The sequence below is a fragment of the Staurois parvus genome, unplaced genomic scaffold (genome assembly GCF_062004578.1).
Source record: "Staurois parvus isolate SC_StPar_1 unplaced genomic scaffold, SC_StPar_1.0 ptg000129l, whole genome shotgun sequence".
Lineage (NCBI taxonomy): Eukaryota > Metazoa > Chordata > Amphibia > Anura > Ranidae > Staurois > Staurois parvus.
The window spans coordinates 4,905,627-4,933,515 of NW_028317925.1; the positions used below are offsets into that span (position 1 = coordinate 4,905,627).

At 41.1% G+C, this 27,889-nt stretch overlaps 1 protein-coding gene across 2 annotated transcripts; it reads right to left on the reverse strand.

The window, feature by feature from the left end:
* Positions 1–545: 545 nt before the first annotated feature.
* On the reverse strand, positions 546–27,042 carry LOC149466460 (catechol O-methyltransferase-like). 2 transcript variants are annotated; one of them, XM_089672472.1, is made up of 6 exons: positions 26,828–27,042; positions 19,568–19,739; positions 14,491–14,684; positions 13,048–13,179; positions 8,087–8,124; positions 3,448–3,718 (listed from the first exon to the last, which is right to left on the reverse strand). In XM_089672472.1, the coding sequence occupies exons 2-6, from the start codon at positions 19,704–19,706 to the stop codon at positions 3,682–3,684; spliced, it is 540 nt and encodes a 179-aa protein (XP_089528598.1). In that variant the 5' UTR covers positions 19,707–19,739; positions 26,828–27,042; the 3' UTR covers positions 3,448–3,681. The 2 variants fall into 2 exon arrangements, with proteins under 2 accessions (XP_089528597.1, XP_089528598.1); XM_089672471.1 differs by lacking the exon at positions 8,087–8,124 and having other exon boundaries at positions 546–3,718; positions 26,828–27,034.
* Positions 27,043–27,889: the final 847 nt, after the last annotated feature.

Consider the following 27,889-nt stretch of genomic DNA (forward strand, 5'->3'; position numbering starts at 1 on the left):
TCCCTGTGTCATTCTATTTTGATACACATAACTTAATTTCTGAACTTATTTGTTTTGGTTTCTTTGTATTTATGGATTGCACCAACATGTGGTGAAAATTTCATGTCAATAGCGCCTATAGAAATATATTTAGTGAGAAAAACGGTGATATGTTCAATACTTAGTTTACCCGCAATATACATAGGCACATTCATGAATGTACATGCATAGACAGGTAGAGGTCCCTTTACACATTAAAAGGGAAGTCGGCATCCTCAAGATTGATAGAGTTGGCAGAGTATTCCCTTGCTAATTCTAGGAAAACTGTAATGAGAAAAATGTTAATTGGCCAATTAACATTTTTCTCATTACAGTTACAGTTTGCATAGAATTACCATAGGAATACTCTGCCAACTCTATCAGTCTTGATGACTTCCCCTTTAATGTTTCCTCTACCTGTCTATGCATGTACATTCAAGAATGTACAGTATGTATATATACACTACTGTAGAATCGTTTTAGGCAGGTGTGAAAAACATGCTGTAAATTAAGAATGCATTCAGAAATAGAAGTATTAACAGTTTATTCTTTTTTTTTATCAATTAACAAAATGAAAAGTAAAAGAACAGAAGAGAAATCCAAATCAAATCAATATCCGGTGTGACCACCCTTTGCCTTAAACCTTTTAAGTATACTTGCACACAGTTTTTGAAGGAACTTTCCCTGCAGTTTTAATTTGAAAAAGTGCAGAGACATTTTTCTGTGTTTCCCACAGATACAGCAGCCCATTTAAATGAAAGTGTGGCATGCAGAAACCACTTCTATGTGAACCTAGCCTTAATAATCATGCACTTACCAGTCCAGGGATCCAGCACTGTCCTCACCTGGGCCAGTTCTTTGATGGTCTTTGTGTCCACGGTGCCACCGTCTCAGAAGTGGGAAGCTGGCTGTGATTTCCTGTTGCTTCACAGTTAGCTTCCCACTGTGCAGGGAAGAGTAGCACTGTGGGTAGGGGGGTAAACTTCCGCTTGGATAGCCTATGTGATCCGAGTGGAAGTGAAGCAAGTACCTGTAGAAATAGGTACCCACTCCAAGAAAAAGAAAAACATCCAAAAGTAGTAGAGAAGGGAGGATGAGGAGGAAAAGTCAAAAGCCGAACTTCCCTTTAATTGGTTTCCAGCTCTCAATGTTGGCGTGAGGATGCTTACAGTAATGGCAAAGGTACATGTTAGCACTTTATGATGGGCCCTAATGGTTTTTAGCAATTTAATTTTTTTTATTTTAATGTGTATATTAAATAACTGAGCTGATATATAACTTTCTTGTTTTTGACAACCATTTTCATTTTGAAAATTAACATTTAGGGCCAATTTACACTATGTGCAGTGACAGATGTTTTACAGCACAGTAAAACATCTGTCACTGCAGAATACACAGGAAACAATTGTTTCCTATGTTTCCCATTCACACTGCAATGCAGCCTAGCGCTGCACTGCAGCATGCAGCAATAAAATGCAGACATTCTGCATTTTTTTGCAGTGCACTGGCACGAATTGCACTGCAATGTCAAGCAGCGCAGCATATCTCACCACCCAACCTTGCAGCGAATGAAGTGTACATTTTGTACACTTCAAATAAAGCTTATACAAAAAAAAAAAGGGGGGGAGCATTTCATTATGCTGAATCGCGCACCACACTGCCCCCTAGGGCTGTCGCAGCGGTAAAGCATGAATTTGCCTTTAATACAGGGTGCTTCCAAAACAGCTCCCTTGGGTTTTCTTATCAGACAGCTGTCTGCTCACTAGTAACCATTTCTTTCTAATCAAACATTGTAGATTCCCTTTAATTTCCCCTCTGTATCAGGTGAAATCAATTGCTTTAAACTGAATGTAGTATAATACCAGAACAAATATACAGTTTTGGTGATTTTTCTATGAGTAGACAAGAGTGGTAAAATCATTAAAAAAAAAAAAAAAAAGTTAAAACGCAAAGCCATTTTGATTTTGAGTCCATGTTGTGTGTCCCACTCATTTTAAATGAGTCGACAGTGCACCTTACACCTGAAATCTGGGTAAAACAAACTTCAATAATGAATTAATCTAAATATAGGAGGAATGATGGTGTCCTTTGTATATTTTTTCCGTATCTGTGCAGTAATCCAACACAAGGCAGTGGATAAGGGGGTACCACCAGTCCTCCTGTACGGGGCCCAAGCCAGCAGGGGGGGTCCAGGCAGCTGCGTGAATCGGATGTATGCAAGGATGGTGATAGGAACGGCGGGGTGGCAATTACTGGAACTCATCCCCTGTATGGCTCTCACTGCAGCAGCTGAAAGCCGGCTGCTTCTCCTTTCCCTCCTGCTGGCTTCAACTACTACAGAGAGAGCTATACAGGGGGTGGGTTACAGTAATTGCCCCACCCCTAGTGCGCCCATCACCCTCCCTGTGTGCCATGTGTTTAGCCCTGCTGCCCAGGCCCTTTTGTGTGCCCCCAACCCTGCAGTGCTGCTGGCTTTGCTCCTCTCCTTCCCACCTGAAGTTGCAAGCATACAATAGGATTTCAGGATGGAGAGTGGGGAAGGGTCCGGTAAATATGTTACATTTACAAGCCCCTTCCTTTCCTTAATGGACACAATGAGTAATCAGTACCGCTGACTCACTGTGTTCATTCAAACTGAAGTATAGTAACCTGTGTTTTTTTTGGGGGGAGGTGCCCTATCAGGTTGGCTGTATGGGGCTACGTGGTTTCTAACAGCAGCCCTGATCCAGCATGAAACACCGGTATATTGCCACTGTGCATGAGTTTCCTGTAAAGACCTATCACTGCTGCTCTCTCGCCTACTGCAGGATGACTGGTCTTGTCGCTTCCTTCCTATAGTTTCACACAGACAGCCTGTAGTGGGTGGAACTGCTTGGTCCCTCTCCCTGCTCTGCTCTCTGCACAGCCTATGTTACTGCTACTTTTACAAGATTAGTATCTGGGTTTAGAAAGACATTTGGTGCATACAGAGTAGATTTATATCCTCTAAGGCTGTCAAGGATTATATTTCAATGAAACTGTGTTGTATCTTCAGACATGCTCGTTACCATAATACAACTCTTTGCATGAGCCCTTAGGATTCCTGCAGGCTTTGGAAAGGCAATTTAGTGAAGAGGTAGCACTCCAATGAAAAACTTAATTACACAGTTTGTTAACTAAGTTTTATAGGCTATTTCTTTATATTTAGCTGAAGAGAGCAGGTTTGCTGAAGTCATTCCACAAAGACATAATTGAAACAACATATTAACAATTTCTGGATAAACATCAGGATATCAAACTTGGTCAGCATTGCCTTTTTTATGTACATTGCCTGTTAAGTATAATTAATTGTATTTTATACCTTATCTATGAAAAATTATGAATTGTTTCATATTGTAACCCATGTTAATATACCTGTTCTTAGTCTCATAAATAAAAGAATTTATAAACTGATTTGCCAAAGTTTCTTTATGTATATTCAGATTTTTTTTTTTTTTGTGTGTGTTCATTAATATTATATAATTACTACTGTTGTTTACCGCTGCCTCCTATACACAGCCCTCTCCATTGCATCAGGTTTATCTGAGTACTCTAAATGAGCAGGATAGTTGGTACAGTCATAGTGGCCGCTTGTCCTGATATATTCCAAGAAGTCTGCAGAATTCGGAAAGGAAACATTGTCTGCTAATAACACCGTTCCTTTTCTGAGGACACAGCATTCCTGTACAAAATGAAGGATAAATTAATTAAAGTGGAATTAAGGGCAAAACCAAAAATGACATATATGATGCAACCTGGCACTGGCAATAACACAGCAGTTTTTCTGAGTGCCCTCTGTAACATACAGTAGTTTCACTATTTGTTGATCTGGCTAGTAAGTCTGTTAGTTTTCAACTTCCTTTAACAGACCAAGCTATCCAGCAAAAGAGGCTGGAGAGTTGAGACAAACCATTTAACACTGACGGGGCGCTTACAATGATCAGCTTATGTAAAAATGTATCCCTGAAAGGAAAAAAAAAAGCTGTTGCCATAATTGCTTAAAAAAAGTGTTTGCTGTGGTAGGCTGTTATTTGTTAGTCACTTACAGGTATACAAAATGCATGTTAGCCTGGGATCACATATATGCGGTGCGGTATACAGGTGAAACTCGAAAAATTAGAATATCGTGCAAAAGTTCATTTATTTCAGTAATGCAACTTAAAAGGTGAAACTAATATATGAGATAGACTCATTACATGCAAAGCAAGATAGTTCAAGCCGTGATTTGTCATAATTGTGATGATTATGGCTTACAGATCATGAAAACCCAAATCCACAATCTCAGAAAATGAGAATATTACATGCAATCAATAAAACAAGGATTGTACATAGAACAATATCGGACCTTTGAAAAGTATAAGCATGCATATGTACTCAGTACTTGGTTTGGGCCCCTTTTGCAGCAATTACTGTATCAATGCGGCGTGGCATAGAAGCTATCAGCCTGTGGCACTGCTGAGGTGTTATGGAAGACCAGGATGCTTCAATAGCGGCCTTCAGCACTTCGGTCTCATGTCTCTCATCTTTCTCTTGGCAATGCCCCATAGATTTGAGGAGGTGAAGAGCATTCTAATGTCCCTAATGGTCAATGAAAAGATGACTAGCATCATAACTCCCACCCTAAATTTCTCAAGGTGTGGGTCCCATGGTGGTCTTATGCTCTGCCAAATCTGCACCCGATCAGTTTGTGTGTTCTCGGTTAATTTTACCACCCTCCAACCTGGAGGAACTCCCCTCTTCTGCCTTGCTTTCTCCCTTTGTCTACTTTTCACCCTTCTCCTCCCACCTCTTCTTCTTTTCTCCCCCTTTCTCTCTCCTCCCCTTCCTTTTTTTTTTAATACCTTTTTTTTGTTTTGCCTTCAATTTATATTTTCCCCATTTTCATGGTGGACCAGCGAGTCCACACCCCAAAACCCTTTCCAGTCCCTGGATCTAAGATCTCAGGCATCCAGTGTTCACCCCCGGCCAAGCCAGAGGGTTATTGTAGTTTGACAGTTCCTATTCCTTTGAATTTTCAATGTTCTCCATACTATTCCATGATGTGTCTATTGTTCATTTCCTCTGCGTGGGAATATTGCAACTATCTTTCCTCTTTTGCATTTCAATGAAAATATTGTACCAGAAAATGCTGCTGTCCAGAGGTGGTCATGTTGTTCTTTCAAAGTAACAGTGGGACAGTAAGGGTAGCCACCCTAAGACAGGAGGTGTGTAACGGGTTGGATCACCAGGTGAAAATAAAGAAAAAAAAAAGACTAAAAAAGAAAACAAATGCAGCCACCACATCTTAGAAATGGTAAGCTTCAATATAAAACATATTCTTAGGGTTAGATATACTTTAGTATCCACAGTGACTGTAAACATAAGATGCACAATACTTTCACTGTTTCTCCCTGGACAATAAACAGTTCCTTCGGTCCCACATCTTGTCATTTTAAGGAGAAAAGACATTTTTTGTCAGGTAAGTGTAAAGAACTTGAGAATTTAATGATACTGATAAATTATCTCTAGCACTGTTTTTCACAGGCAACATCAAACTAACAGCAAACATAAGGGTCATCTAAACATGTAATTTATGGCCTGCTAACAAGGTGCTTCCTGGCCTGGGTCTGCATTCAAGATGGCTCACCTTCATATCCTTATATCATATTTATTTATTATTTATTAATTTCAGGTAGTTATATAGCAATGTCAATTTAGGCAGCGCTTTACATATACAGTGGGGATCGAAAGTTTGGGCACCCCAGCTAAAAATTTGTATTAATGTGCATAAAGAAGCCAAGGAAAGATGGAAAAATCTCCAAAAGGCATCAAATTACAGATTAGACATTCTTATAATATGTCAACAAAAGTTAGATTTTATTTCCATCATTTACACTTTCAAAATAACAGAAAACAAAAAAATGGCATCTGCAAAAGTTTGGGCACCCTGCAGAGTTAATATCTTGTACTGCCCCCTTTGGCAAGTATCACAGCTTGTAAATGCTTTTTGTAGCCAGCCAAGAGTCTTTCAGTTCTTGTTTGAGGTATCTTTGCCCATTCTTCCTTACAAAAGTCTTCCAGTGCTTTGAGATTTCTGGCCTGTCTGTCACGCACTGCTCTTTTAAGGTCTATCCATAGATTTTCAATTATGTTGAGGTCAGGAGATTCTGAAGGCCATGGCAAAACCTTCAGTTTACGCCTCTTGATGTAATCCCCCGTGGATTTTGAGGTGTGTTTAGGATCATTATCCATTTGTAGAAGCCATCCTCTCTTTACCTTCAGCTTTTTCACAGATGACATCAAGTTACCATCCAAAATTTGCTGAAATTTTATTGAATCCATTTTTCCTTCTACTCTTGAGATGTTCCCTGTGCCACTGGCTGCAACACAACCCCAAAGCATGATTGATCCAACCCCATGCTTAACAGTTGGACAGAGGTTCTTTTCATTAAATTCTGTGCCCCTTCTTCTCCAAACGTACCTTTGCTCATTCCGGCTAAAAAGTTCAATTTTAACCTCATCGGTCCACAGAACTTGTTTCCAAAATGCATCAGGCTTGTCTATATGTTCATTTGCAAAGTTCAAACGATGATTTTTGTGGTGAGGACGTAGAAGAGGTTTTCTTCTGATGACTCTTCCATGAAGACCATATTTGTACAAGTATCTCTTTATAGTGGAATAGTGTACCACAACTCCAGTGTCTACCAGATCTTTCTGGAGGGATCGTGCAGTCAAACGTGGGTTTTGATTGTTTTTCTCACAATCCTGCGAGCTGTTCTGTCTGATATTTTTCTTGGTCTTCCAGATCTTGCTTTAACTTCCACTGTTCCTGATGACTGCCATTTCTTAATTACATTCCGAACAGAGGATATTGACATCTGAAAACGCTTTGCTATCTTCTTATAGCCTTCTCCAGCTTTGTGAGCATCAACTATTTTCAGTTTCAGTTTTCTAGACAACTGCTTAGAAGAACCCATGGTGCTGATTGTTGGGGCAAGGTCAGACGAGTCTGGGCATTTAAAACCTTTGAGATTGACATCACCTGGTCTTCCCAGACGATGATTGAGAACAATCCATGACACTGGCAGGTCTCAGCTTGGCAAAGGGGGCAGTGCATGCTATAAATTCTGCAGGGTGCCCAAACTTTTGCAGACGCCATTTTTTTGTTTTCTGTTATTTTGAAAGTGTAAATGATGGAAATAAAATCTAACTTTTGTTGACATATTATAAGAATGTCTAATCTGTAATTTGATGTCTTTTGGAGATTTTTCCATCTTTCCTTGGCTTCTTTATGCACATTAATACAAATTTTTAGCTGGGGTGCCCAAAATTTCGATCCCCACTGTATATATTGTACATTCACATCAGTCCCTAACCCTCAAGGGGCGTACATTCTAAGGTCCCTAACTCACATTCATATACAAGGGCCAATTTAGACAGGAGCCAATTAACCTACCAGCATGTCTTTGGAGTGTGGGAGGAAACCAGAGTACCTGGAGGAAACCCAGGTACGCACAGGGAGAACATGAAAACTCCAGGCAGGAGGTGCCGTGGCTGGGATTCGAACCAACGACCCTAGTACTGCCAGGTGGAAGTGCTAACCATTTAGCAACTGTGCTGCCCATATGTGAATCATTGTTCAGCTTCTATCTGCCTTCTTATACAATGTTGTAAAACTCAACAATACTACATTATATTTAATTATTATTTATATATATCCCTTATTCCACCTCCCCATCTCAATATACATTGACCCCTTACTGCACCCCCCATCTCTATGCATCATTAAGCATTATCAAACCTCCACATCTCCATATGCATCCTTAACCCCTTTACTGCACCTCCACCATCTCCATATACATCAGTGACCCCTTAGACCCCTTACTCCCCCCCCCAATCGCCACACATTGATCCCTTAATTCACACCCCCCTCCCCCATTGACATATATTAACCCCTTATAGCACCCCCCCATCTCTATGTATCATTAACCTTTTATTGTATTTCCTCATCTCCATATACATCATTAACCCTTTACTGCACCCCACCCCCCAATCTCCATGTGTCATTAACCTGTCTTGCAGCTCTCTTCTGATCTTCATAGTCAGTGCCTGGGGATCGGAGTAAACATTCACTTCTTATAATAAAGATAAAAGCAGCTTGCATAAGGAAAAACCTCTAAATCCTTAAAAACATAAAAATCAAAAAATGCAGCACTAAAGCAAATATAAATATCAATAGATCTCATATAAATAAATAATAAATAGCAGTAAATCTTATATAGATTAAATGTAAAGTGACCGGTGATAGTAAACAAATCAGAGCGCTTTAGACGCGGTAAAGTGACAATAGTGCGTAATCTTAAATCAATCTAATAACAGTAAAAATAAACGCACAATATAAACGTATAGCAGTCCACAGACTACTTTTCCTTATAAGTGCCTATGAGACATCCAGTGCTTGGAAATAGTGATTAATTCTCACTGGGGTTGCATTCAAAAGGTGCTTGTGCTTCTGTAGATTAGAAAGAGATATGCTTGCACTCACCAGATGCACAATTTAATTGCGCATTTATAGTACACTCAGTAGGGCACTAGCTGTCATCTAGGAACCGATATACATGAGGCACTTCTCAGGTAATCAGTACGCCTTGGGAACGGACTCCCTACACTAAAAATAGGTATTGCTAATTGGTATCGAGAAAAATCGGTACTGGGTCTTACAAAACTGGTATCTGTGCATCCCTAATCAAAAGGAGGAGTATGGACTGGAATTTGGAAGGGTAAATTTATTTATATTATCCATTAATAGTACAGAGAACACCTGGAGACATTCTGCATAATCTGAAAACTATTTGAAGACATTCTACACATTCTAAATACTATCAGCTAAAGTCTTTGCATATAAAACCATACAAATAGGTTTGGGAAAAAAATAACTTATAGAGCCTAGGAGTATTTTTACCAGTCTAGTACCCTCTAATACACTGAGGACGCATATATACTACTATCTCAAACTCTTGAGCTACTGATTTAACACAAAGAGCTGTAGACAAAGTAAAAACCTCTGGAAACATATATACAACATGATACATTAATTTCTCCATGAAAAACTAGTAAGAAACTCATGGAGCCCTACTAACTGAAGTGGTGAAATTACTTTACAAATATGAGACAAAACTTGTAGCATTAATTTTTTGACACAGGACTAACAATCACTAAGGCTTGCTTCACACTTATTCGGTTTACTGCTCCATACCTCAAAGCACATTAAAGTGATTGTAAAGGTTATATATGTGTGACTTGCGAGCCAAACCTACTAAATTACTTCAATGGATCGCCAACATTAAACACATAACTTCAACTGTGCAAATTAAATGATATACCTATAAATGTAGCGCTCCTTATTACCACAATAACAAAATAATATATCCCTTCTGTGATATAACACACCATAAATTTAAACTAAAAAATCAATTATAACAAGTGACAGTGTTACATAATCAAAATATTGTGACACAAAACAATTTGAAATTTTAAATAATAGTCCCATCAATCAATATAGTCCAATATTAGTGATAAGGTGATCATTAATCATCAATTTGTGACTTTCCGTGAATCCTCCAACTGATAAAGATGTATGCTCACCTCCTTTAATGCCTAAAATTAGGCTATACACACTTGTGGTTCACCCTCCTTGGAACCTGCCAGAATGATTTCTATATAGAATAGTTGTAAGGGACTATTATTTAAAATTTCAAATTGTTTTGTGTGACAATTTTTTGATTATGTAACACTGTCACTTGTTATAATTGATTTTTTAGTTTAAATTTATGGTGTGTTACATCACAGAAGGGATATATTATTTTGTTATTGTGGTAATAAGGAGCGCTACATTTATAGGTATATCATTTGATTGTAAAGGTTCTTATTTTTTTTTAAATAACAAAAATGTCATACTTACCTGCTCTTTGCAATGGTTTTGCACAAAGCAGCCCTGATCCTCCCCTTCTCGGGTCCCCCTCTGACACTCCAGGCCCCCCCCCCATGCACTTGTGCCCACTTGCTCTGGGGACACTTGTGCCCACTTGCTTGCAAGCTGCCTCTGTGTGAAACATTCAGAGCGTGGCTCAGACTCCCCCATCCCCCTCCCTCTTCCCTGATTGTGATTAACAGCCAATGGCTTTCGATGCTGTGTCTCAGCCAATTGGGCTCAGGTGAATATAAGGGGGCTGAGGGTGGAGCTGCACACTGAAGGTTTTTTTACTTTCATGCATAGAACTGGTTGTGCCAAACATCTTCCATTTGAGAATTATGGAGGCTACTGTGATCTTGGGAACCTTTTGTGTAGCTGAAATTTTTTTTGTAGCTTTCCCTAGATCTGTGCCTTGCAACAATCCTGTCACTGAGCTCTGCAGGCAGTTCCTTTTTACCTCGTGGCTTTTGCTCTGATACAGTATGCATTGTCAGCTGTGAAGCCTTTTATACAGAGGTGTGTGCAGGGGCGGACTGACAACTCATGGGGCCCCCGGGCAATAGGGGATCATGGGGCCCCTGTGTCCTTGCCCAAACTCAAAAAAGCCTATGAAAAAGGTACCAGGGGCATCTCATGGAGCTCCCTACTGACTCTGGGCCCTCGGGCAGTGCTCGAGTTTCCAAATGGTCAGTCCGCCCCTGAGTGTGTGCCTTTCCAAATCATGTCCAATCAATTTAATTTAGCACAGGTGGGCTCCAATGAAGGTGTAGAAACATCTCGGCAATAATCAGGAGAAATGGGAGGCACCTGAACTAAAATTGTTGTTGCTAAGGGTCTGAATACTTATGCCAATGTGATATTTCAGTTTTTTATAGTTAATAAATTGCAAACATTTTTAAAATTCTGTTTTCGATTTGTCATTATGGGGTAGTGAGTGTAGATTAATTATAATAATTTAAACAACTGTGGTATTATGCTGCAACATAACAAAAGTGAAGGTGGTCTGAATACTTTCTGAATGCACTGTACATGAAGAGTAACTTGCAACACATCACAACGCACATGTGTGCACAGCATAATTTTTTATCCCTCAAATGTTATACTAAGGTTATTATTATATTACCGTAATTCACATGCAGCAGCACACTTATAATCTAAAAATATAGACCCAGTAAAAAGACAGATAGGTGAGGCTGCTATACATGCCTAATCTTGAGTGGTTTTAAAGCAAAGGTGTAGGCTCCGCTTTTCTGCCTCCTCCCCTCTGCTGCCACATTTGGCACTTTTTGGGGGGGAGCAGGTACCTGGTTTTGATAGTTCAGCTTCCCCGCAGCCCTCTGGGACACTTCCAAGGACCCAAAGGAATGCAGCCCATTCATAAAGCACAGCACGCTTCGGGCATGCACAGTAGGAAACCGGTGGTGAAGCGACAAGGCTTCACTGCCAGTTTCCCTTAGTCAAGATCGCGGCATCAGCACCCGACAGCTGATTGGAGAATCAGCCTGGGGCGAGGACACCGCTGGATGCATTTTTTTGGAAGGTGATAGGGGCCGAAGCTCCACTTAATTTGTGTTTTTAATCAATTTGTGCTGAATTGTATTAGATTGTGTTGGCAAAAAAAATTACCACCTATTCTAAAATCTCTTACAATATGTATCAAGGCTAGGTTCACACTGTAGTGGGTTTGTGGTCCACGTTGAATGGGTTGCTGTGCCTGAGTTTGCTGCAAAAAAAAAAAGTTGGATTGCCTCTCACTGTGCTGTGCTGATAAAAAGTACTTCATGCAGTACTTTTTCTCAGTGTACAGTGCCTACACAACACCACAACGCAGTGGTGTGAAGCGGGCACATAGGAGACAAGGCATTTTGTCTTTTCCATGTGGTGGGACTGCACTGGAATAACCACCCAATGCAGTCCCTCCGTATCTGGTGTGAATACACCCTAACACACATGCACTAACTCAATGCACTACCATGTGTTAAGGCTTGCTGTGTTAAGGCAGCCCATCAAACGTAAATGAGCTGGCAGTGCATGTCAATGCATGAAAAAAAACAGGAATGACTTCATTTTTTAAAGCAGTGCACCACAATGTGTAACATGTGCACTGTGGTGTGTTGCAGTGTGGGTGTGTTGCCTGCTACTGTATTTGTTCATTGGGGGCTAATCTAAATCAATGTAATTCATTCTAAAAATTGCAACACATTAATGTGAATGGGCCCCTATTCTTTTTTTGCCCTCCTGTTAAACGAAAAGATTTGTGTACACTCATTAAAAGGAAAATGGAGAGCTGTTGTATTCAATATATAACAAATACTTTTTCTTATTTCCAGGCCACAGAAAGTAATATCATTCTGGTGCAGGGGTCTCCAAACTTTCTAAACAAAGGGCCAATTTACTGTCCTTCAGACTTTAAGGGGGCCGGAGTTTGGCCACTTGGAGTAGAAAATGCCATAGGCTTGGTGGTCAGTGGGAGTAAAAAAATTACATAGCACCTGTGATCAGTAGGGAGTGGAATCATGCCTCCTCATTGATGTCAGTAAGAGGAATAGTGCCCCATCGTTGGTATCAATGGAAGGAACAGTGCCCCATCATTGCTGTCAGTGAAAGGAATGGTGTCCCATCATTGGTGTCACTGAGAGGAATAGTACCCCATCATTGCTGTCAGTGGGAGGAATGGTGCCCCATCATTGGTATTAGTGGGAGAAAGTATTCCCCATCATTGGTGTCAGTATGAGGAATTATTCCCCATCATTGGTGTAAGTGGGAGGAATAGTGCTTGAATGTTGGTGTCAGCTGAAGGAATGGTGCTTCATTGTTGGTGTTAGTGGGAGGAATAGTGACCCATATCAGTGGGAGGAAAAGTGCCACAAAAGCTGGATAAAGGCAAGCAAAGGGACACATTCGTCCCGTGGGCCACAGTTTGGAGACCACTGTCTTTTTAAAAAGTGTACTGATAATGTTTAGTGGTGTACAGCTTCAAAGAAACATACTACTCATATCATTTTAAGAAAATGTATTACTCATTATATTATTTGCAATAAAGAAAATATTTTCCTTACCTCGAGTAACTTAGTATCTGACAAATATCTGTTTCCAAAATGATCAATGAACACAAAGTCAAAGTGTTCTACTCCATGCTCTGCTTTTAGCTTGGGGATGATGTGTTCTGTGGAATTCTGCAATATCTTCACCTACAGAAGAATTATATGGATTAGGATTCAAATATATGGGCAGAATCCAATTAACCCACATAGAGATCTTGATAACAGCTAGTTGCAGGCAGATGTGCTGAAGGCGTAAAGCATATGTTATTTCTCTTATGGTTATAAACCAGTGTGAAATATGGAAATTAAAGTTTTTTTCCATTATTTCTGTGGTTATATGGGAAAACATTATATGCAAGATATTATTAGAGTTACTTATAAACAGTGGTTACATATCCTATTGACTTTTTACAGCTTGCAAACATTATTCATCATCATCATACAGATTTAAACCCTACATGGTTTACTTATCGTGAACTAAGCACAGACTGGTCATATTGCATGTAAAAATTGCAATGCACATGTCAAGGTCTATGGCCATCTGTAGAGACATGTCTGATTTAATGATATCATGTAGAAAATAATTACTTAGTTATTAACAAATGCATATATTTATTAAAGACATAAACATACAATATAGAAGCAAAATGCAAATTTCTAATGTACTGTATATAGCTGTACAGCTATTAGTCCCCACCCATAAAAAAATTGGTGCACCTAAAACTTTTGTGGAGGCTTATAAAACTATTTTGTGTCTATGCCCGGGATGCTCAACCTGTGGCCCTCAGAGCCATCTGATGTGGCACTCGACCTCAAACCAGGAAAGTGCATTTCTATTAAATCCTGTAAGTTTGGTGCAAGAGACAATAGAACTCTATGGCAAACTGTAGCTAAGCCGCAGGAACAATGCGATGTACCTGCGGTGCGGGTAAACGGCAGTGCATCAGTGTCAAAACAGCCTTATAGGGGGCTCAGAACAGTAAGGGTTTGTTTGCATTTGTGGTTTGGGGGGGTGGTAAAACCCCAAAACTGAGATGTTTTACAACACCCTCCCAACCACTGGTTTAGTGTCAGGGGTTGCAATGATGACACTGCCCCATGCTTCAGGGGGCCCGTGCGGTCTCCCTGTCACATTCTGTTTTACACTTGGACAGGAGTTGCAGCGGGGATATACAGGAACCAATCCTCTCCATTTTACTCCTACAACTGATGAAAGTCGCCTTCTCCTCCTCTCCTGCTGGCCGGAATTCAGTGGCTACAGGAGGAAAATGTTCATTATGCTAATCAAAATCAAAAAATTGAAATTCTGAACCAATTAATTTCATTGTGGCCCATGACTGGTTACGAAATCACTTAAGTGGTCCTTGCTCTTCAAAAGGTTGAGCACCCCTGGTCTATGCTGAGAAGTTAAAGCAGTCTTTAATAGCAACTCAGTGTTGCTTCATATGCAAAGTGTACCTTGTCTTTAACTCCCGCAAACTCAATCATTTGTCTGGCCACATCAGCGTGCGCAGGATTCATCTCTATGGTGAGCAGCAGAGCTTCAGGCTTCAGTAAGCGAGCTATACGGATGGCGGAATAACCACAATAAGTGCCCAGCTCTAGAACCATGGAGGGGTTCGTTTCTTGAAGCACATTATCCAGAATCAGGCCTAAAAGTGGAGTGACACAGTAAAATTTTCATCTGTAATGGAGGATTACCTAGGTGTATAAAAATGTTTGAATGAATGCAGTAATAAGCGATGCATGAATGTTAAGATAATATAATACTTTATTATCATTGTATACATACAAGGTACTCTTAACAACAGCAAAATTAAAAAAATATTTTTCAAACACATGCATACTTCCTAACGGATGCTCATATATCTATCCTTTAATATGGCAAAAATATAAATATTTTAAAAAAGTAAACATTTTACATGGAATTCCTGAAACACTGCACCTAATGGATTTATAGACAATACAATACAGTATTGATCCCAAATATGCATTTTCCCCATAAGCCTTAAATGTATGGGTTTTGTATGTAAACTTTTTTGCTTGAGGTGATTGTAGCCGTATTAGTGCATTTGTGGCAGAAACAATTGAGTACTGTCCGTGATACTTTTTTTATTTGCACTAACATACAATTTTGAGGACAAGCTTTTGGGGTATGTCCCCTTCTTCAAGGTCCTGCCTGGACTTGCTGTATATCTGAGTGGGATTAGGAAAAACCTTCAACCAAACAATCAGCAAAAAAACCTGAAAAACCAGATTGAGGGAATGTGTATTCAGTGCCTTTCCTATCTTGGATCTCTTGATGTTGTTAAAAGGTTTCCAGGGCTTCCAAGTTTAAAGTAGCAATGACAATGTAACCTAAGGTAAAAGGTAAGTATTTCATTAAGAGGGCAATAAATTAAAGGTCCCTTTAAGATCCAAATGACAGGGTAGCACTGACTTTCACCAGTGGCACTTCTTTTTCATAAACTGACTTGAAATCATATCTAAACCTCAAAAACAAAAATGTAATAGAGAACAGTTTACCAATCCTTAACCCTAAGTTCACACCTAAGCATTTTCTGCAGCGTTTTGCATTTTGCAGAAATGCAGTACAGTCCATTTAACATGATTTCTTATGGGACATGTTCACATCTGTGCGTTTTCACCCAGTCCGTTTTTTGCAAAGGGTTAGGGACTTTTTTGAACGCAAAAAGTTGCATTTTTGGTTTTATAGACTTCAATGGAAACACTGCAGAAAAGCATGTATTGCATTTTTGCTGCATTTTTTATGCATTTTGCGTTTTGTATTTCAAATCTACCTAGCAACAACAAAAATTAAAAAAATGCAAAATGCATCAAACACGTGACAAAAAAGCAATGCAGAAACAGCTCAAACATAGCCTGCATAGGTGTGAACCTAGTCTGAGGCTACATTCACACTTTTGCATAGCGGGAACAAGTATTTCCACTTTTGACAGGCGATTTTGCCTGTCACACAGGGCAGCTCGTTCTCTTGAAGGGGCTGCCCTATGTGCAATTGTTGCCTGAAAAGAAGCTCCTGCTCCTTTATGGGTGACAAGCTCCACCCAATTTTGAAAGGTGTGGTTTGGCAAGATTGCCATGAGATCCTGTCGCGCAGCAGAGTTGCATTGCATTTGGGCCATTGAAGGATAGTGGCAACCAAAGATGAGCAGCATGTTGTACAGTGATTGCTATGAGATCTTGAGATGTGAAAGGGCCATAATGTGGTGGCTGCATTAGTTTCCTTTTTTATCACTTGGTAATTCTGCAAATAACATATCCCCTGTTCCTGGGTGGCCACACTCACTCCTGCTCTGTATCTATGGAGGGAGCAATGCTGCTCCCTAACCTTTAACTTCTCTATTAAAACTGAAATGATGATTAAAAGTGTGTCAGGCAAAAACCCCCCAAAATTCCAGTTTTCAAGTTTTGGGCAGGCTGAGGAAGAATTAGAATTGCTTTTAGGTTTCTACATTCACTTCCTGCCTGAGTGACAATGGTTTCACCAGAAGGAAATGAAGGAAAACCTACAACAACAACAACATGGTAAGGCTTAAAAATCTTACAGAGGTTCTAGCTCTTCTCCGCTAAAAAAAAAAAAGTAGTTTTATTTTCTGTTAGCATTTAAACAAAATCTTAACCCCTTTATTCTTCCTAACCTTAACCCTTAACTTGACACTGAATTAACCTGTTCCCACGTGGCACATAGCTGAATGACGGCTGAGCGGGACTTTCGCCGATCCGGGTGGGCATCATATCAGATTCTTCCCCAAATGCGCCTCGGACACAGACGATGACAGATCTGTGTACCTTCACATTTCAAGTACCATGTGATCTACTGTGACCAATCACAGCAGATTACAGGACAATTGTAAACAATGGATGGTTTCCTTTCATGCCATGCATTGTATACAATTGTGTCACTAGCTGTGATTGGTCACAGTGATCACATGTACAGACTGGCCCAATCACAACCCATCTGTGCCATGTGATTAGTTATGGCCAATCACAACAAAAAAAGCTGAATGAATCGATTTAATTCAGTTAAATGCTTGCTTATAGCAAATAATATCTTTGCTGGAAGCAATCATAATGTTTAAAAAAAAAATAAATACTGATCACTTCCCCAGAGTAGTACAATGTTACTATGGTAACATTATACTACTCTTGTCACAGTGCATCATGAAAACAATCTTTAAAACATTTTTATTAAAGTAATAAAAATAAAAAAAACACAGAAATAAAGTTAAAAAAAATATTTTTTTTTTGTACTGTCATTAGTCAGTGTCCCTGATCAGCACCACACCAGTTATATGATGAGGTGACAGTAAGTAAAATAGAAAAAATAATTTTGTGAAATTTTTTTTTTTAATTTCCTAATTTTTCAAAACATTATGACAAAAAAATTACAACTTCAAAAAACCCACCATGCCTCTTAATGAATACCTCTGACTGTCTGCTTAGCAAAATGGGTCATTTGAGGGATATCTGTACTATCCTGGCATTTTTGGGCCTCAAGAAATTAAATTGGCTGTCAGTACTTCAGGATTGACCTATTTTCAGATATATTTTCAGATATATCCCATAGTTTGTGAACTCTATAACTTTCCTACAGACTAAATAATAAATACTGATTTGGGTTATTTTCACCAAAGAAATGAAGCAGAATACATATTGGCCTAAATTTATGAAGAACAATTATTTATTTGCTAAATTTTAACAGAAACCAAGAAAAACATGGGGTGTTTTTTTCCAAATTTTTGGTATTTTTTAGGTAATTTAGCAAAAAATAAAAACCCCAGCGGTGATTAAATACCACCAAAAGAAAGCTCTAGTTGTGTGAACAAAATGCTAAAAATTTAGTTTGAGTACAGCGTTACATGACTGCGCAATTGTTATTCAAACTGTGAGAGTGCTGAAAGCTGAAAATTGACCTGGGCAGGAAGGGAGTAAAAGTGACCAGTATTGAAGTAGAATTCTTAGCTAAACCTAAGTAATCTAAGCGGAAAAAGGGTGGAAGGTAGAAGTAGTAAGGACTAGGGAAACCTACAACCTAAATCCTCCTGTAAAATAGGGCAGGAAAAAGAGATTAAACAGTAATGGCCTGCTAGACTGCTCATCAGCACACATAGAATATCACATTCAGCTGACCCTAATAGAGCCGATGTAAACATAGGCAGGACACACAGGACTGACAGGAGAAACTGCATACCCTTGTCTGAGGGGGGGCCAGTTTTTTTGTTTGTATAATTTCAATTCACATTTAAAGACACAAATTATATTTTAGTTAAAAACTGAGCTTCTACATTTGTTTGGAGTTCTGCTTTAGGGACTTATTTTTCAGAAAACATTGTGTTTATAATTATCACAACAAATTAGGATATAAGGGCTCATTCTGACACCCGCCTTGCACGCTGAATCGCTGTTTTCTGCATGTACATCTACGTAGAAGATGCGCACAAGCAACTTATAGCAGTGGATGCAGACTAGCAGCTGCATGGACACAGTCACATGTCAAAATAGGACATACGTTCAGGAGCAGGTTTATGGATCCAATAACAGACAGTATGCTTTCTGCATCTGCATCCAACTCTATAGGCCGCCTGCACGCAGTTCGGGGCAGATGGAAGCGCAAAAACAAATGCGGACTGCACACAGAACAGTTTTCAAACTCCTAAACAGTACACTCATATTAAGATAACGGAAAATTGAATGTATTCTTACCGTAGATTTCCTTTCCTGATGAGCTTCATGTAAGCACAGCTGGGGGTGGGACCCATTCCCAGCTGTGCTGACATGGAGCCGTCAGAAAAAAGAAAAACTGAATGGCACTAACACCTGGTTCACATATCTGCGTTCCTGCGGTCCGCGTTTTGCGTGGGCACGAGAGCCCGTTCATTTGAATGGATTCCCATGCCCCAGGACACGCAGGGAAGAAGTCCCTGCACGTTTTCTGAAAACGCAGCCCACACGGGAACCTCGGTTCCCAGTATGGTTGCGATTTCCAGTGCAGGCGGCGTGCCATTAGAATTAATGGCACCCGCCCACGGGTCCGCATTCTTCTGTGCGGGTGGTGCAGCTGCACACCCGCCCATATGTGAACCTAGCCTTATAATTTTCCTGTCCTGACGAGCTCCATGTCAGCACAGCTGGGTATGGGCCCCATCCCCAGCTGTGCTGACATGGAGCCATCAGGAAAATATTTTACCCTAACCTGTGCCCAGTATACTACAAAAAGTGTAGTGTTGTTTCACTGTTGTAGAGAAATACCCTTCCTGTCTAGGAGACTACACAGAAAGTAATGGTAAATCTCCCCTTTAGGGACAAAGATCAGTAAAACCAAGACAGAGATTCTATCTACACCACTCCATCAAAACCTAAAAAAATAAATGCTCCGGTTGGAATTGGGATTTAACAGGTGCAATCTCACATGTCATTTTAGTGTCAAATATAGTTATGTTTATATACTGTATAAACATAACTAGTAAGACAATGCACTAGTACGTAGATCCCATTGCACTTGCAGAAATACCTTTTTCATCTCCCACATTCATGGCCCATTCCTTTTCTCGGCAATATTTATCAATATGGTCCAGCACACTCTGAGGGTTGCCACGTACTGCATTCTGCAGCACAAACTCCAGAATCCTCTGTTCTCTGGTTTCAGCCATAGATACTGCAAAGCCTCAGTTCAATCCTGGTACCTAGAAAGTTGAAATGACAGCAATGGCTCATTATCACCATATACAAGGTATGCATTTTGTTGTGTTCCCTAGTGCAGGCAAAGGTCATGCCATTACAAAGCAATGCACAAAAGTGAATGTTATGTAAATGGAAAACCTTCCTCATGTTGCATAACCCCCTTAGGGATTGCTGATGAATTTGGATCCCCATATAGTCCTGCACAGCCAGACAATTACCATTTCCTACACATCTTTTATCCACAGACAGAAATCAGGCCTTGAGCATTGGTTTTGTTGTTTTATAGAGGGAATTAAACTTAGGGTTAGGGTTTAGGGATGTATAGGATGCCCAAGGCAACTGAAGTCTTAGGACAACTTATTGAACTACTCACAGCTTCTTTTCTCTGACACCCAGTCTCTGTTGGAGTGCTAGCCAGTAGCTCCAGTTGTACTACCCCAGGCTCTAGATGAACTCCTCTTTACCCAGCAATCTGAAGGTTTTCTCCATGAGCAGGGGATCTGGCTCCTGTTCCCCTAAATAAGTAGAAGGCTAATCTGGTTTTCCACCAGAGTGCTCTTTCCCCTATCCACCAAGGGGGTGCAGGTGTACTCACTCAGACGCTCTCCTGTACCACTTGCGGAATGGCTGCTGCTACCAGACCTATCAGCTGGGCTGTTCCTTCCCTGCCACGAAGTCAGCCACGAAGTGGTAGGCCATGTAAAATGAGAGTGGGGTCAGCACATGCTGAAGCGCAAAGTGCACAGAAGTCACCAACTGTCTGCAGAGTCAATAGCTAAAGACCTCCAAACTTCATGTGACCTTCAGATTAGCACAACAGTGCGCAGAGAGCTTCATGAAATGGGTTTTCATGGCCGAGCAGCTGCATCAAAAAGTGCAATGCTAAGTGTTGGATGCAATGGGGTAAAGCACGCCACCACTGGACTCTAGAGTAGTGGAGACGTATTCTCTGGAGTGAAGAATCATGCTTCTTTGTCTGGCAATCCAATGGATGTGTCTGGGTTTGGCAGTTGCCAAAAGAATGGTACTTGCCTGACTGCATTGTGCCAAGTGTAAAGTTTGGTGGAGGGGGGATTATGGTGTGGGGTTGTTTTTCAGGGGTTGGGCTTGGACCCTTAATTCCAGTGAAAGGAACTCTTAAGGCATCAACATGCCAAGACATTTTGGACAATTTCATGCTCCCAACTTTGTGGGAACAGTTTGGGGATAGGCCTTTCCTGTTCCAACATTACTTCTCACCAGTGTGCACAAAGCAAGGTCCATAAAGACATAGATGAGCGAGGTTTGGGGTGGAAGAACTTGACTGGCCTACACAGAGTCCTGTCCTCAAACCGAAAGAACACCTTTGGGATGAATTAGAGCAGAGACTGCGATCCAGGCCTTCTCATCCGACATCAGTGCCTAACCTCACAAATGCGCTTCTGGAAGATTGGTCAAACATTCCCATGGACACACTCCAAAACTTTGTGGACAGCCTTCCCAGAAGAGTTGAAGCTGTTATAGCTCCAAAGGGTGGGCCAACTCAATATTGAGCCCTACAGACTAAGACTGGGATGCCATTAAAGTTCATGTGCGTGTAAAGGCAGGCGTTCCAATACTTTTGGCAATATAGTATATTTACTTATTATTTATTTATTTCAGGTACTTATATAGCACCGTCATTTTATGCAGTGCTTTACATATATATATTGTACATTCACATCAGTCCCTAAGGGCTCATTCACACTTGACTGTTTTACCAACGCCTGCCAAACGCCCCTATAGCGTTTGGCAAGCGTTGGTCCGGCATTTGCGGAGCGGTTTTTTATGCTCGCAAGTTTAGCGGCGGTTGCTAGGCATTTGGTAAAAACACTTCCCAAACGCCTCTCTGCCGCCTGCACACAACACTACTGTGAACGTAGCCTAACCCTCAAGGGGTGTACAATCTAAGGTCCCTAACTCGCATTCATACATACACATACTATGGACAATTTTAGACAGGATCCAATTAACCTACCTGCATGTCTTTGGTGTGTAAGAGGAAACCGGACTACCCGGAGGAAACCCACACAGGCACATGGAGAACATGCAAACTCTAGGTACAGTTGTGGCCAAAATTATTCAACCCCCAATGCTGTAAAGGGGTTTAGGGACTATAGTGTACATTTGGAATTGTATTCAGAATCAAATCCTACAAGGACGTTGTAACTACCCAAATGCAACTAAAATGACATCAATTGTTTATGTAATACAGTAGTAAATGGTTCTTATGTGGTTTCTTCATTGCCACAATTATTCAACCCCTTAAAGACTACCACTCTGAAGAACAGAGGTTCATACAGGTGCTTTCCATCAGGTATTGAAAACACCTGTGGATGTCACCGAGCAGCAATCAAGCATAATAAGCACCAATTAGGCAGCTTTAAAATGACTGTGATACTCAGCTCCTTCTAGACATTTACTGGTGTGGTTACAAACATGGTGAAGGCAAGAGAATGGTCCAGGAAGACAAGAGAAGAGGTGATTTCTCTTCACAGGAAGGGCAATGGCTATAAGAAGATTGCAAAGATGTTAAACATACCAAGAGACACCTTAGGAAGCATCATTCGCAAATTCAAGGCAAAGGGCACTGTTGAAACGCTACCTGGTCGTGGCAGAAAGAAGATGCTGACTTCGACTGCTGTGCGCTACCTGAAGCGTAGAGTGGAGAGAAGTCCCCGTGTGACTGCTGAGGAACTGAGAAAAGATTTGTCAGATGTGGGTACAGAAGTTTCAGCCCAGACAATAAGACGCACACTGCGTAATGAAGGCCTCCGTGCCAGAACTCCCAGGCGTACCCCCTTGCTGTCTCCAAAGAATAAGAAGAGTCGACTGCAGTATGCCAAAAGCCATGTGGACAAACCACAAAAGTTGTGGGATAGTGTTCTGTGGACTGATGAAACAAAATTAGAACTGTTTGGGCCCATGGATCAACGCTATGTTTGGAGGAGGAAGAACAAGGCCTATGATGAAAAGAACACCTTGCCTACTGTGAAGCATGGTGGAGGGTCAATCATGCTTTGGGGCTGTTTTGCTTCTGCAGGTACAGGGAAGCTTCAGCGTGTGCAAGGTACCATGAATTCTCTTCAGTACCAGGAGATATTGGATGGAAACGTGATGCAGTCCGTCACACACCTGAGGCTTGGGAGACGTTGGACCTTTCAACAGGACAATGATCCCAAGCATACCTCCAAGTCCACTAGAGCATGGTTGCAGAGGAAAGGCTGGAACATTTTGGAGTGGCCATCGCAGTCACCAGACTTAAATCCGATTGAGAACCTCTGGTGGGACTTAAAGAAAGCAGTTGCAGTGCGCAAGCCTAAGAATGTGACTGAACTGGAGGCCTTTGCCCATGAAGAATGGGCGAAGATACCCGTAGATCGCTGCAAGACACTTGTGTCAAGCTATGCTTCACGTTTAAAAGCTGTTATAACTGTAAAAGGATGCTGTACTAAGTACTAAGATTGAATGTCACTTGGGGGTTGAATAAAACTGATAATGCTGTGAGCACAGAAAAGACATTTGTGGTTATTTCATTATAACTGTTATGTTATATTTGTCTGACCTACAAGTGCCTCTTTAATGTAAATGTAAGCAAGATGACTGAATGATCAAAAGCAATGTCAAACTGGCCAAAACACTCAATTTCAGTGGGGGTTGAATAATTTTGGCCACAACTGTAGGTGGTGCAATGGTTGGGATTCGAACCAACGACCCTAGTACTGCCAGATGGAAGTGCTAACCACTAAGCCACTGTGCCGCCCCATATATGTTATACTTACCCTGTATATGGCATTAAATATGGTTCAATGCTATCAGCTCTGTCTCCACCCCACACCAGGGGGCATGCAAGTGATAAAGGTTGGGAACTACTGCTGTAATCATAGAGTGTAAATTCTCCACCACATGTCCTTTGGGCTTGCTCTAGCAGGGTGTGCTAGAGATACAGTAAGTCATTCTGTGTTATAGGCATTTGCTAACCTAGCCAATCAGTGGGCCTGGAGAATCTGCTGAGACATGCTGGGGAAACAATTAAATATCAAAGGCACTTCTTGTTCTGCCTCTTTCCTCCTGGGCTTTTGCCCTGTGAGGATGTCAGCCGAAAAGTTGAGTTCTCCTAGGCCCTGGGCCTAACATGGAAAGATGCAGAGATCTGTCCCCTGAATTCTGCGTACTGTAACTTGCTCCTGACTCCTGAACTCTGCGTTACTTATTTCCCCGGAACTCTGTGTCACTTACTACTATACATATTCTAGAGGTTTTATTATAGAGGACCCAATCATGATCATCATCATAGATAGCTGTGCATCTGAGTTCTTGTAAGTAAGCGGATTATAGAGGCGTATATAGAGAAGTATACAATTGTAATCAGCCCAGGAGATATGGGTCTGATTTTTGCACATAGCATTGAAAGGTAGAAGAGGTGTAATTGTATATTGTATTTTATATTTATAAAAATCATTAGAGGGTATATGATGGTAAATCTTTTAGATGCACATCTTGGAATTCATGAGTTGTGCACCATCAGAATTTTGAAGCTAAAATAGCAGATGACTGGCGTCAATGTTTTGAACCCTATGGAAGGGATAAGGGTGGACAAGAATTATATATTAAATTGTCAAGAGGCCATTTGGTAACTGCTTTGCCTAGACAACACAACAGCACATCAATGTGTATGCAGAGGCAGCATGACCCATGCAAAACAGTGCAATGAGCTATTTTGTTTCAAACGTAGCTTTTAAATTGTATACTGTATCATCAAGTGGCCAAAAATTGTACTGTACCATTTAAAACAATCCACTCTAAGGCATCTATCAGTTTACTAGTATTACTGGAACAAATGATCAATTAGATGCATATATGTACAAGTAAAGTAACAACATTTTGGACTGTTGCAGAGGGAGAGGAAGTCAGTGAGAACTTAGTCCTTTATGGTTTCCTGGGTCACTGGGAAGTGATCCGGTTTGATAGTGCTGTCCCATGTGACTCTGGTGGCCATCTTGGATTGGGCAGAGTCTATTTAAAACCCTAGCCCCTGGGTTTGGCACACATTTTTATGAGTGGACAATGTAGGGACAGGTTACTCCTCTGTCAGGGAAAGCGAGTAGTGGTAGGGAAAGGTTCCAGATGAGTATAGACAGGATGGGACAAGCTATCCTCCCTAGGAATCTTCCCCATTGGGTTCAGACTGGCCAGGACGCATTATGACCATGGAAACAGATGCATCAGAACCTGATCCACTCCACAACCTTGCACAGAACTGTGAGTGTTCTCAGCTGGGTGCCCTCCTTCTGGACTGCTTGTATTTGTTGTCATTCTTTTAATACAAGTTTTGTTAATTGCAGTGTATTTACTGCTGCTGCACCATGCTATACCCACCAACAAACAAGTAAAAGATCATTTGTGTAACAAAGAGGCCTAATTAACATATATGTGGAACACCCTGCTATTGTTCAGACTGCAGGATGCTAAAAGAGACACAAGATAGCAGTGTCCTGCAACTCCATGGCACAGATTCTGGTGAAAAGCTTTATGGATTTTGTAGGCTGAACTGCAGGACTTTGCTAAAAGGCAGCCAACTGGGGGACCACATTTCCCAGAAGAGCAGGCGTGTGGGCAGAGGCATATAAATGTAAAAGCCCGGGAGCGGAGGCAGGAAGTGAACTTGGAGAGAGCTAGAAGGAAGGAGTGAGGAGAGAGCTATGTAGAATGACAGAGAACCGGACCGGAGAGAGAGTGAGAATGGAGAAAGAGGGAGGAACAGCCAACCACTGACGTCGTCCAAGCATCAGGAGAACTACCCTGTCACCTGAAGTGATGCAGCCACTAGTTAACTCTTCAGGAGGAACTGCAGGACCACTGGGGGCCCCCATCTACAGCGAGACCACCAGTGACTGAGATGATGCAACAGATCAGGTGAGAGAGCCCAATTTCCAACCAATTAAGTTGTCACTGACATTCTATTGAATCATCCAGTCTCTATCTAGCTACAGTTATTGTTCACAAGTTATAAAAGTCAGAGAACACTGCATTGCCTGCCCTCTGTGAGCCAAGCCACAACACTGTTTCCTCTGCAATTGGATTAAGTCCATCAAGGGACACTTGTCATTGTTCCCATTTGCTGTTGTGGCCTAGTGAGGAATGAACCCCTTGTCAATAAGTGCTTGTTCGGGTGACTTGTTTCCAAGCCACTTGAGCAGGAGGTCTATGTCTTCACTACATGACAGGTCTAAGCCTCTGGTAGTGTTTTGGAAAGAAGATTGCCAGGCTCTGTAACATTCGAGGCAGTCATTAAACTTTTCAAGTCCCTTTGTGACTAACTTGCATTGTGCAAAGAACTTGGCAAAGTCTACTGTGGCTTGCTTAGCTGGCTATGTATTGCTATGGTAAAAAAGGTGAAACACCAACCCTCCCGACTGGGGCAGCATAAAACTCAAAGCGTGCTGTGTGTGTCTATGAATTTACAAAGCCTGATTTCGGAACTCACACACGAGTGCCTCCATAGCAGCCAGTTTTCTATTGGGACACGCAAAGAAGAGGAGGACAGAGAGCGCTGGTGGGGGACCCCAGAAGAGGAAGTTTGGGGCTGCTCTATGCAAATCCATTGTACTGAGCAGATAAGTATAACATGTTTATTATTTTAAGCTTGGGGTTCAGCTTTAAAACAGCCGTTCTTGAAAAATGACAATATTGGTCATTGACAAAGCCCTGGGGACACTGTTAGACTGGACTTGACACAGCTTGCATTGTTATTTTGTAGTGTATAATCCTGGTACAGTGATCACATGAATAAATGGCCTTTTGTTTCAGGTCCAGCTGACGTTAGCTGAACAGTAATCAAATACACTACAGCTCAGACTTGTAGAAGGCTCTGGCAGTGAGTTTCCGGATATATTCTGGTCTGACTGCCTACCTTAGAAAATATTTCTAAAATGCATGTTGATGTTTCTACAGATTTGTAGTACACAAGCCTCTCGTTTTTCAAGTAGAAGTAAAATTATTATTTTCAAGTACCTATGTTTCCTGACATTTGTTTATCCCAAGTGCAATCTTTACAATAAATTATACTCACAGTGTATATGTAAGTGTCCTTCTCAGCGCTCAGTCAGGAAGTGACTGAAATCACATGCTGTTTTCTTCTAATGTTCTTTAGAACTGGCCAAGCCACAGCAAGGAGATATTAAGCAATGATAGTGCAAATCGCTTGTTATTCCTGGCAGGATGAAAGCAAACACGTCTGCCCACTGGATTTGCCTTACCTGGCAGACGAAGAATGAGTCTCACAACTTATCGTGTTCAGCACATAATTAAATAATTATTCTGCTTAATACAAATCAGTCGGTTCCGTCTCCCTCACAGAATGTGTAATCAGAGCTGAGCTTGGCAAATAAATGAGTTGTCAGATTTGCCAAATCCTGCCCTTTGATACAGGACTGTTCTGAACTGGGCTTTGATGAGAATTTCCCTAGATCACATGCCAGGGTGGTCTGCCAGACTGTTCATGCAGAATAAAGGCAATAGAATGTTTGTGGCACGTTACTGATAAAGCAGAAAACTACTGTCATACATAGGTCAAAATGGGCTGGATCAGCAGGAACAATCAATGGGATTGTACACCCCATTAACACCCATCATACCATAAGAATATACCTAAATAATAAAATAAATAAACAACAAGGATTGTGGAAAAGTTTAGGCTGCAGCCCCTTTATTGGGTTTAAATCAATTTTAACTGCTTCCCCGCCGTCCTATAGCAGAATTACTGCTACAGGGCAGCAGGGCTGCGCAAAATCACGTACATATACGTGATTTTGTATTTCCAGGTAGGGGGCACATGCGCTGCCCTACCCACACCACCACTGGCTACGGCTGTTGATAATCAGGTCCCGGCTGGAGATTTCCCGACGGCACCTGGCAATCACCAAGGAACACTGACAGGGGAGAGGTCTGTATGTAAACAACACAGATCTCTCCCCTGTCAGGACCAACATGCAAAGCAGAACAATACAAAGCAGCATGTTTCCCTAGTAAAACACACATAGCACATACAGTAAAACAGCACACAGCACACAGTTAACCCTTTGATTGCTCCAGACGTTAACCCCTTCCTGCCCAGTGTCATTAGTACAGTGTC

What these genes read in the sequence shown, in the direction of transcription:
- LOC149466460 (XM_089672471.1), bottom strand. Translation starts at nt 19,706, where the DNA reads ATGGCTGAAACCAGAGAACAGAGGATTCTGGAGTTTGTGCTGCAGAAT. An exon ending in TTGCGGGAGTTAAAGACAAG is followed by an intron (nt 13,180 to 14,490) that starts GTACACTTTGCA and finishes ATTCTTCTGTAG; the next exon opens with GTGAAGATATTGCAGAATTC. An exon ending in CAGATACTAAGTTACTCGAG is followed by an intron (nt 3,719 to 13,047) that starts GTAAGGAAAATA and finishes CATTTTGTACAG; the next exon opens with GAATGCTGTGTCCTCAGAAA.